Source organism: Etheostoma cragini, chromosome 6 (genome assembly GCF_013103735.1).
Source record: "Etheostoma cragini isolate CJK2018 chromosome 6, CSU_Ecrag_1.0, whole genome shotgun sequence".
Lineage (NCBI taxonomy): Eukaryota > Metazoa > Chordata > Actinopteri > Perciformes > Percidae > Etheostoma > Etheostoma cragini.
The window spans coordinates 17843776-17855527 of NC_048412.1; the positions used below are offsets into that span (position 1 = coordinate 17843776).

The 11752-nt window shown below is 43.3% G+C and overlaps 1 protein-coding gene and 1 long non-coding RNA gene across 2 annotated transcripts; one reads left to right on the forward strand and one right to left on the reverse strand.

Moving 5' to 3' along the window:
* Window positions 1-789: 789 nt before the first annotated feature.
* LOC117946759 lies at window positions 790-2768 on the reverse strand. The gene is made up of 3 exons (XR_004657096.1): window positions 2654-2768; window positions 1937-2279; window positions 790-889 (listed from the first exon to the last, which is right to left on the reverse strand). It is a non-coding gene; the product is annotated as an uncharacterized LOC117946759 (long non-coding RNA).
* A 2774-nt stretch (window positions 2769-5542) lies between these two features.
* On the forward strand, window positions 5543-11684 carry LOC117946724 (cytochrome P450 11B, mitochondrial). The gene is made up of 9 exons (XM_034875073.1): window positions 5543-6016; window positions 6178-6333; window positions 7292-7506; window positions 8608-8811; window positions 8957-9138; window positions 9339-9505; window positions 10234-10312; window positions 10400-10615; window positions 11346-11684. The coding sequence occupies exons 1-9, from the start codon at window positions 5784-5786 to the stop codon at window positions 11454-11456; spliced, it is 1563 nt and encodes a 520-aa protein (XP_034730964.1). The 5' UTR covers window positions 5543-5783; the 3' UTR covers window positions 11457-11684.
* The last annotated feature ends 68 nt before the right edge of the window (window positions 11685-11752 follow it).

Below are 11752 nucleotides of genomic sequence, written 5' to 3' on the forward strand. Positions count from 1 at the left end.
TCTCACACTACCCTCCCCCCCACCCCCTCGCTCTTTCCCTCCTTACTGGCATATTGATGGAACGCAGCTCAGCAGAGAGCATGGTCACCAGACTGGGCGTGTGTGTGTGTGCTTGCCAGTTTTTTTTATCTTCAGCCTTGGCAGAGCTGAGAGAGATGTATTGTCAGCGTATTTGTGTTTGACTTGATGAGACCTTATGACCTCATTTATTAGCTAAGCTGCTGAGCATGAATGGTGCTAAAATGAAAAGACATTAGACTTTATCCCTTTTACTTGTTGTTTCTCAAAACCGAACATAGTTTTTTAAAGATGTTAAGAGTTTTCTGTCAACCTTGGTCGATCATTTAACAGATGGTGAGAATTGAAGGAGAATGCCAAAATCAACACAAAGTAAAAGTTCCACAAGAACAACCAAGTACAATTATCACAACAACCAGTCAGGTGTATTTGGGTTGAGCAGGAGGCTGAGGCCACCATTAAATATGGTGGTATAACAGGCTAAAACACCCTCCTGCAGTGCACACTGACAGCATGTGTACCAATCTAAACTAACCGTAACCAAAAGGTCCGTGGAACCTGTGTCTTTGCCAAAACCTTTCTTAATGAATCTTCTGTTTAGTGTTTTCTCTACAACAGACCTGAAACCTACAAGACAAAAGTTATTCTGATTTATTCTCTGTAAATTAGAATTACATGGTTATTAAAGGCCAGGTACAATGAAATGCGATGATGCATGGTTGTATTATAAGAACTGGTTACCGAAATCCAAGATGGCATCTGTTCATTCCTGATCTAGCACTGCAGCAGGTTGCTTTGCTGCAGGACCACATTTGGCCTATGAGGCTATTAGCAGCATGGCTAAACAGCATGCCATATCTCTTGTATCCATCTGCCACATGATATAATGACAAGGAATTATAAAATAGTCATGACTGCAATGTCTAGGAATGATAAAAAAACAAAAGTCTCAATTTTGTCTTTGTTGTTGTTTCTGTTATTTCAGGCTGCATGTGTCTGTCTCTAGATTAGATTAGATAGAATATTTCTGGTAAAATAAAAATATAAAATTATTTATTATAGATTTAGGGTTGTCAATATGATCCACCTCTGTGGAGAAATACTGCTGACAGGAACGGATGGATGGATAGATGTATAGATGGATGGATGAGTGAACTGATCCCAGATCTGTCACTGAACAAATGGGTTTAACAGGGGGCGTGGCTTTTCTTGTTCTTGTTAAACCATTAAAGCGTCCTCAGAGGGGAAAAAACAATATGAGTGAAACAAGGGAAGGGAGGATGGATATTAAGGAGGTTTGTTGAAGTATTCAGAAATAATGTGTGTGCCAAATACGGCATTAGGCCATAGAGCACAAACCTCACAGAGGGGAGTCATTCAAAGACATTCAAACATTCAAAAATGTTCCAAAAAAGAAAATCAGGGGAACTGCTGGAGCAAAGATATTGTATTTGGAAAGATCAATTCAATCAGTGCCTGGAAATTCGCTCAACACGCAACAGAAGGTTGTTTTCCCCTTAATATAACACCTGCAGTAGTTGAATCACAAAAGCAGGTAAAGGATGCCTTCACTTCTAGAATTTGGTTTACCTGTGCAGAAATGGGTGGCTAACCGCACACTGTTTCTTCCTCTTTCATAGTTTGGCAAGCATTTTGCTCCATGTGTTGCCAGTTATAAAAAAAAAAAACTGAGTTGCATATTTGACTGAGATTGAAAACCAGTGCACACTATCTCCTTAGTGACCAATTTTAGGGCTCTACTGCTTCTAAACAAAAACAAATGCAGATAATGCTGCAGCTTAAGAGCTCAAAAGAGATTTGCTGATGTCAGACCTGTGTATGTGTTTGTCATTCATAATGACATCAGCTTGCGTCTCAAAATCTTCATCAGAAACGTGCGAGTCATCAAGTGCATTACCTGCCACAGCTAACAAGATTCCCCTCATCAATTCCTCTAAGTGGTAATCCGTATAGAGGGGGGGGGGGGGGGGGGGGGGGGGGGGGGGGGTGTTGAAAAGTAGAGTGAGTCTTGAGGAGGGAAGCAGAAGAGGCAAAGGCTAAACCTGGACATACACATAGTTATTCACTCCTGTGAGCGTCAAGGAGCACAGGAAAAATTTGGGGAGTCTTCTGTTGTTGTTTCTTCTTGCTCCCTCTGATTTGTTGTAGAGCTTTTGGGGATTGTCTTGTTGCGGTGGAGGCCATGTGGCTGGAGCTTTATAAGGATTTTATGCTGTGAGCCTTTGGCCAACTGTTACCACCTACCTGGTAAGAAAACTGTAGACTGGACATACATGATGAACTATGTTAGCTTTGTGTGCGGATAAACAAACAAATGGCCTGAAAAAGAACCTCATGTTTAAGACAGACATTTGTCATTTGTGTCTCTTTTAATAGTCTACATCCCTTTCTTCTAGATGCGAAACACTTCATCCGTATGTAACATTTGCAAGCAGGTGTGAGTGAGTGTGTTTACTAAGTCCGTATGTCTAAGCCTTGTCTGACTGACAACCTTGTCCTTGGTAGGTCTCAGCCTGGGTTATTGCCGCCACAGGACATAAGAGTGTGGATGTCCTCACTTTGTCCTGTCAGAGCAACACAACATGAGTAGAGGAGAAAAACTTGATATATTCACCTATCATCTGTCCAAGAAGTAGCAGTGTGTTCATTCACTCCTGTCCTGAGAGCTCCGGTGCATCATGGAGTCTGTCGTGAGAGTAAAAAAGACGTTGAGGACCCCCATCAGAAAGCTGACCAGCTGTGTGTCGGGGGTGAAGGAGAGGGAGTTGTGTGCCAAACGCAGGAAGAGGAGGGGCAGAGATGGGAGAGCAAGAGGAGGATGCAACCGGTTGGGGAGGACCCCTCCACTCCAAACATCACACCCCAAAGACCCGTCAATCATCTGCTCGTACCAGGCGGACCTGGAGATGGAGAGGCAAGTGGACACACAATTTAGAGACACAACATGTCCAAAGTAACAACAGGGTAGACCAGGTACAGTTACCATTACCACACCAAAACTGAGATTGAAAAGACGGGATTTTTCATATGACATTTCCTTTACTTGCACAGGCTGCGGTTGAGGTAGAAGTTTGGGTAGGCCAATGTGGGAGGGAGGTAGATTTGGATAGCCTAAGCCGCACACACATTATCCTTGGTACAACAGCTCTGAGGACGCGCTTGTTGCTGCTAATGGTGCTTACCTACTGCCAGTACCAGCTCTTCTTGGCCAGTAGCAGGCAGCCTACCAGGGACTTTTATTACTGTATGATTTGAAACACTTTATAACAAAAAAACCCACACGTGTGCTTTGAATTCACGTTGTTTTTAGTCGGACTCATTTCAGGTGAAGGTTGGCCATTCACTAGGACTGCGCTATGTCACTAATCCTGTTTGTGATATTCAGGGACAGTATATCAAGGCATAGTTGGGGTGGGGAGGGGTTGCAGTTTGGTGGGCTGGGGATCTCATCGCTGCTCTTTGCAGATGATGTGGTCCTGATGACATCATCAGCCTGTGACCTTCAGCCCTCACCGGATTGGTTTGCAGCTGAGTGTGAAACGGCTGAAATGAGGATCAGCACCTCTAAATCTTGAAGGCTGGGTCATGACCGCAAGAACGAGATCCAGGGTACAAGTCGCCAAAATGGGTTTCCTCAGGAGGGTGGCTGGCGTCTTCATTAGAGATCGGGGGAGAAACTCAGTATTGTGGCTAGGGAAAGAGAAGTTTAAGGTCGCCTGCTGGAGCTACTGCCCCTGCGACCCGACCCTGTACAACCAGACAAAGATAGATGGATGGATGGACTGTCTGCAGCTGCTTCCGTTTGCGTTTATTAGAAAAAGCAGTCCAAATTAAACAAGTCAATTCTGAGTCACAAATCTGAGTCACTGCTGTGGCAGAGATTTGCTGTAATTACATTCAGTCTGAGAAATGTCAAGTGTATTTGTTTTTTTGTCTGCTGTATTTACAGAAAGCTCCGGGAAGCAATGAACACTCAGAAGAATGCGGAGAGAGCAGCTATGAGAGCTCACTTCAGGAGTAAATATAAGCTATCTGAGGTCTGTGTTTGTAATAGAATAAGATAAAAAATGAAAAATATGTTTTTACTCAAGTTGTCTGTCAGTCAGCATGACGTCTCATTAAGAGATTTCAGGAACATTTTGTGAATTTTCAAACAAAACATCCAAGCTTTACCAAGTTTGTTTGATTGTCTGTTTAAGACTAAACTCCCATAATTCCCAACAGATTTCAAACAAATTTAAATAACTTAGCATATGTCAACTTGTACCAGTTCAATTCAATCTATTTATCACCATAATTGTATCTGTAATTAACTCATTTGCATGGCTGTAACTCGGTAGTTATGAGCATGTACAATTGTGTACCATTCATGTACTTATCCACACTGTATGTTTGTGTAGCATGGTCATGATGATCATCAAGTTCTTATTCTTTGTCACATGTTCAGCCTTTCAACTCTCTCTTTCTTCTGGTTTGTTATCCTCACGATTAGAGCCCCAAGGACACAAACCACCTGAGGTCTGTTGGCGGGAAAGTGTCGCTTCCTTATGAGCTGGCCAAGATCATTCATCCTGAAACCAAAACCAAGGACGACGGCTTCAACCTGCTTAGCGCCTTTCAAGGCCTCAGCTTCGGCACAGCGACGCTCACGGGCAGGACACACCGCAAGACGTCCACTCACACGCCAGCAACTTGTAAAGTAATGTGATCAATATGTGATCACATGGGATGACCGGTACACCGCCTTCTAATGTGTTAGTGCAGGGGATTCACAGGGGACCCTCATACACGATTGCTGCTCACACACAAACAGTGTTTCAACCTCTTACAAGCTCAGTCCAATCATCCCTGTTACACAAACATGTCATTCAGACCTTGCTTTTGTATGTAATGTTTGTCTTTTATGTAGCAATGATAATATGCCAGATCATTTTTATTTTATTGCCTTTGAGATGAGCTAAATATGAATGTGAATAATTTATTAATTAGTTAATAATATTATGAATTATATTCTGTAGAAGCTACTAGATTATTATGACTAGCTAGTTTATAGATCCAAATGAGTGATCTATACACAAGTAAGGAACCTCAGGGAAACATGTTCACATTTCATCACACATTCACCCAAGTGATGACATTACACATTTTGTACTTTAAATTGTTTTACTGTCTTTTTGTAAATGATCTTTCCATATATAAACTGTATATGTAATGTACAGTATGTGAGCAAAGTTTTAAGCTATTAGTTTATTGATTAGTTTACATTGAGGTGATAGTGGTGTGTAAATAGTCTGTAAAAGTTTTTTTAGAAAGAACTCCCTTACATCACCTTGTTACCTACAAGTGGATAAGTAGGCAGTCAGCTATGTGTGAAAAACTTTAATAAAAAAAACTATTAAACTTACTAACAAAAACATTTTGACCAGCTGGACCCACTCTTTGTGTGTGTGTGTGTGTGTGTGTGTGTGTGTGAGTGTGTGTGTGTGTGTGTGTGTGTGTTTGTGTGTGTTTGTGTGTGTGTATGGTTTTGGATCAGCCTGACATTTGGGCTCTGTTGTGATTCTCTTGAACTCTGATCTTTACATCCATTAATTATTGTCTGCTATCAGTTCATCAGAGCGATGCAGAGCACACTCAAGGATTTGAGGTTGAGGATGAAGTAGGGAAATAATCGGTCCTGCAGAGACGACAACGAGCGGTGTCACAACTCTGGATGAGACTGGCGAACACATCTTGTCTGGACCATGAGGAGCATGTACATCCCAGTGACTGTGTGTGTCAGAGCACAGGGCACTCGGAGGTCTAGTACAGGAGTAAGAAAGAGAGGTGTGGATGGGCAAGTGCGGAGCTTTGAGGAAATCCCTCACACAGGTAGGAGCGGCTGGGTCAACTTGGTTAAGTTCTGGAGAGAAGATCGTTTCCGGCAGCTCCACAAGCACATGGAGAGGACCTTCAACGCCCTCGGCCCCATTTACAGGTAGATAGAGGGATGACATCATTACCTTAAGTGGGGCAGTGATGAGAGAAAGTGTTGATCGACAAGGTTTTCCAATATGTTTGTAACAGTAGTGCATATGAGTTTACGTGTGTGTGTGTGTGTGTCTTTGTGTCTGTGTATCTGTGTGTGGATGGGTGAAGGGAGCATCTGGGCACCCAAAGCAGTGTGAACATCATGTTGCCATCTGATATTGCTGAGCTGTTCCGCTCAGAGGGCCTGCACCCCCGACGGATGACCCTGCAGCCCTGGGCAACGCACCGAGAGACACGCCAGCTCAGCAAGGGAGTTTTCCTCAAGTCAGTAAAACACCTGTTTACAACTCATGTTGTGGTGATATATTGTGAATCTGTTAATCTGTCACTGTGTGGGGATTCATCTCCGTAGTTGGGGACAAAATTCAAGTCCCCACTATGTAAGTCAGTACATTTTAGGTTGATTGGGTCCATGGTCAAGGCTATACATGTAGTGGTTATGATTTAGGCTAGGATGTCTCAAGACGTTAGGAAGTCTCCAGAGAAAAATTTCATGAGTGTAAGTCAATGCATTGTCCCTTTAAGTGAGGGAAACACGTTTTGTGTGTGTGTTTGTAGAAGTGCATGTAATCACTTGTGTCATCATCATCATCTTGCTCATTTTTGGGGTCATTCAATCAGTTGTGGAAAGTATTCAGCAATTCTCTTGTTGGAAGAGCTTTCAAAGCTCTTATATGTAGAATACTAATGTAATTGTAGCATCTTTTATTATTCTGACATGAGTTTTTGATTGTAGAAAAATCAGCCAATTCCACTAAAAAATTACCACAAAGAGTCGAAAAACAATAACAAACAATGCAGCCACGAGATCTGTGACGTTTTGTGTCTCTTTCAGTCTGGGGTTTTTCCTTCTACTAAGGAGGTGTGAGGGCTTTTCACATGTCTGTAACCAGGGGCTCCTTGTCTGGTGATCTGTGCATGGTTTTAGGTCAGGTTTTGGTTAAATGTTGCAGAAATAACTAGACAGGTAAAGGTTAAGTTAAATAGATGTTAAGTATCACTGTAGCAACCTGTTTGTTGTTAGGGCTTTGTTCGCCAAGGGAAACACAAATTGATAGGGAAATAGACACAGCACCTATCCTTTAAGAATGTTTAACGGAACAGCACATCTGCGTGAGAAAGATATTTTTCTTTCCAACCCAGTTTCTCTGCTGCCAACAATGACTGAGTAGAGGTGAAGCAGGTCAACTTCAATGCCTCATTCCAAATCTTCTTTCCACAGGAATGGTGAGGAGTGGCGAGCTGACCGTCTACTGCTCAACAAGGAGGTGATGATGAGTGCGCCCGTGAAGCGCTTTCTCCCCCTGCTTGATGAGGTTGCAATGGATTTCTGTCAGATGCTGCGCGCCAGAGTGGAGAGGGAGGGGAGAGGCGAGGAGGGGAAGCGCAGTCTGACTATGGATCCCAGTCCTGACCTCTTCCGCTTCGCACTGGAAGGTCTGAGGTCATCATCCCCAGTGATTTCTGACCTGTGGTTTCGTTGTGTATTCTTGTGTATGACTGCACAGTTGGAGTCTAAATGAATTCCTGTTTTATTCATACACATCGTCTGCATAATATTCTGGACCCTTTTATATCTAGGAAAAATTAGTTAAGTGTAAAGAGGTGTAACATTACGAGGGTTAAACGGGGACCTAACTGTCTCCTTTTCATCCAGCAATGATTGACATTGAAGTTCTGGGGGAGGGGAGAGTATGGATTAATGTCACCTTCCTCTTTTGACAGTCTCTCATTCACCCTGTTAGCTCTTTGAATTGAGTCATGCTTGTTGAAGAGGCTGAGACGGAGTCGGAGGACTTATACAGTCTGCAGGAACATCACCTTTAACGTCTCACTGCTTCTGCTCTTTCTGTTTTTTAATTCCGAATATTCTAAGCTCTTGTGAGAACCAAACTCATTTTAACCTGAGACATAATCAGTCATTAACATATTATAGGCTACATGTAGGAGGTCAAGGAAAACATGCACCTTCATAAATAGAAAACAGTAGCAAAGATGATCAAAGCTTTAGCATTCTTCCCCAAGGTGTGTGTGTTTGTGTGTGTTTGTGTGTGTGTGTGTGTGTGTGTGTGTGTGTGTGTGTGTGTGTGTGTGTGTGAGAGAGAGAGAGAGAGAGAGAGCGATAGAGAGTGAGAGGGCGGGGGGAGTTGATGACTTTAAGACATGCTAGTCTGCTCCTAATGGACGACAACACACAAAGTCAGGTGTTAAACCGAGATGGGAATAGACATGCAAGATACTCTATTCCAGTCAGTGATGTGAAGTCAGTATAATACCAGTGTGTCTGATAGGTGGTGGATGCCTGGTGGATGCCTAGTGGTGAAGAGGCAGTTTCTCTCTGAGGCAGCAAGTTAGATTTGAAAAAACACACTTTACACAATATTTTCTTGCTGTCACAGACTCAGGCTTTTGTGCTTCATTTTAGAACATACTCAACCCATAACATTCTAAATAAAAACCTGTAACCTTGAAAACTATTCACTTAACTCTCACTCTCACCCACCTATAAACCCTTGCCCTCTCCTTCCACCCCTGTAGCCAGTTGTCATGTAATCTACGGGGAGCGTATTGGCCTCTTCTCCTCATCTCCCTCAGTGGAGTCCCAGAAGTTTATCTGGGCCGTGGAGCGAATGCTGGCAACAACCCCTCCTCTCCTCTACGTGCCCCCTCGCCTGCTGCTCCACATCGGCGCTCCCCTGTGGACCCAGCACGCCAGTGCATGGGACCACATCTGCAACCACGGTACACAGACCGAAAGCGTTTATTGGACTCCTTTGGCAGGGAGTGATGGATACAGTTCATCTAACTCTCTTTAATCTGTTCCATTATCCACCTTCACTACTCCAATCCTACCTGACTCTGTCATCATGTCCTGATCTTTTTCTAGCGGAGGCGAGGATCCAGAAGGGGTGCCAGCGTCTGTCTTCCTCCCAGGCTCAGGGGTTTGAGGCTGGAGCAGCTGGAGGCCAGTACACCGGGGTTCTGGGCCAACTCATGGAGAAAGGGCAGCTATCCTTGGACCTCATCAAAGCCAACATTACTGAGTTAATGGCAGGAGGAGTTGACACGGTGTGTTGTGTTGTGTTGTGTTGTGTGGTGTGTGTGTGTGTGTGTGTGTGTGTGTGTGTGTGTGTGTGTGTGTGTGTGTTGTGTTGTGTTGTGTTGTGTTGTGTTGTCTGTGTGCGTGTGTATGCCTGTGTCTTTGGCCTGTATTAGTATATCTCACCCTAACTGATTCCATGTCACCTCTCATGCCATCCTCTCTGCAGACAGCTGTGCCCCTGCAGTTTGCTCTTTTTGAGCTGGGTCGCAACCCGGAGGTGCAGGAGAGGGTGAGGCAGCAGGTGAGGACGTCGTGGGCACAGGCTGGTTGTGATCCTCAGAAAGCCCTGCAGGCTGCGCCATTACTGAAAGGACTAATCAAGGAGATTCTCAGGTACATAGCACTCAAGGCACATCTTTCTGCTCATGACCTGATTAACCTATTTGTAGGCCAACTACATGGACCCACACACTTTGCACCATCTCAGCATTGTGTGTTTACCCTGTTGGATCTGTTGACGTGAGCTCAGAATGATTTTTTCCCCATGGCACTTTTAAAAACCTCTCATCTGTATTAGCTTAGCAAAAGTTAAGCGTGGAAGTTCATTGTTGACCTTGGAAATAGTTGTTTGACAAAACAATTCCAACACAAGGTCTATTTACTAACTTTTCCAAGACTTTTAGAGCTTACATATTAACAGAGCCATCTCCACGGCAACTGATCTGACTCAATCAGCTGATGAAGACTGTGTGATACGGCTGAAAGCGTGAAAGTGGACCTTGAGTTGGGAATGTTTTATCAAACTACTATTTCCAAGGTCCACATTCAATTTTAATGCTTAAAGCAATTACAATTTCAACTAAATAGGGCCAAAGGATGACGCTGTAATGCTGGACTCAGCTGATATTGTGCTTCAGTGCTGCAAATTTCCAAACAAATTTGCAGTTAATCAGATAACTAATAACCAGCTGACACAAAGTGAACCAAGGACATTTTTCTCATGCAACAATGATAATTGGTTGCCAGTAATCCTTAGTTTAGTTAGAGTTAGAAGTCAAACATAACATCTAAAAATCAGTTATCTGTTTGTGTGTTTATGTGTGTGTTTTGGGTTGTGTCAGGTTATATCCGGTGGGAACTACAGTACAGCGGTATCCGATCAAAGATATTGTTCTTCAGAATTACCACGTTCCTGCTGGGGTGAGTGATCAAAATGTGACTGTGAGGCACATTCAGTGCTACAGCTGTCTTCAGTGTGTTTGACGGACATCAACCCTCTCTCCTTAGACGATGGTCCAGGCGTGCCTCTACCCCTTGGGAAGAAGTGCGGAAGTGTTTGAGGATCCACTGCGCTTTGACCCCGGTCGGTGGGGCGGCAGCAGAGAGGAAGGCCAAAGAGGAGAGGGGCCAGGAGGATTTCGCTCTCTGGCGTTTGGGTTTGGTGCACGGCAGTGTGTCGGGAGGCGGATTGCTGAGAACGAGATGCAGCTCTTGCTCATGCATGTGAGTATTGGCAGACAAAAAGGGGGACGACAATGTGATGCAGGAAGAAGGAAGAGAGTTGGAAATGTTGAGTCAGAGGGAAGGAAAGGCAGACAGAAGATTAGACAAGCTTAATATATGTCTGCTGAGCAGTGAAGTACTCCTACCCTTAACCCATGTAAAAGTACCAGACCACAATGTTAAAATACTCTATTACAAGTAACAGTAAGGAGTGCACAAGCAGCAGTTCATTGTCATAGCTTGTTAACTGGACCTAGTTTATATTCACACACAATACACAGTTTATTTCAGTGGCTCTTGCCCTTTCAAAGATTAATCTGGAGGGTCGGGAGAATATGAATGGGAGACGAAAGAGAATTTGTATTAATTTCTCAGACCTTTTTCGAATATATCGGATAATTTTACCTCTTTGGATTAGTTTATACAATTTACATATATATATAATATATAACATATATAATAAACCCTGTGAGAAGTTTAGAGAAAGACTTTTAGTGGATGTGTTGACCACTCATAGACATCTGAACTGTGACAAGGAGCCCCAACAAGAGACTGCTTTACTGAAAGGGGTATTAAGCCAAAACAATTTAGAACATCTGTATTAATCTGTGTTGTATTATATAAACATATGATATGTTTCATTCTGTCTTCACACCCTATCACCCCCTCCCCCACATACCCACCGCCTCCCTTTATCCTCCTTTCTTGTTTTTGCTTCCTCTCTGTCTAGATCCTGCTGAGCTTCCATCTCAGCGTGTCATCCTCAGAAGACATTCAAACCAAATGCACCCTCATCCTCCAGCCTGAGACTCCGCCAAGGATCACTTTCAGGAAACTCTGACACACACACACACACACACACACACACACACACACACACAGAGAGAAGAGAGTCATCAACATTTGGCATGTTTAATCACACAATTTATCCTGTTTTTGTCTCCCAACATAACAACCACAAATGTCTGATAATACTCACTGAAGCTTATACTGAGTTTTTTTTTTGCATCCTCATAAAACTGTGCAGTCAACAAGAAATTTAAGAATTCATAATGCATAATGCTGATGAATAAAGTATACTTTCCTCCATCTGTTGTCTTCATTCCGGCAAAGCTTGCAAAATCTATTAATTCATTA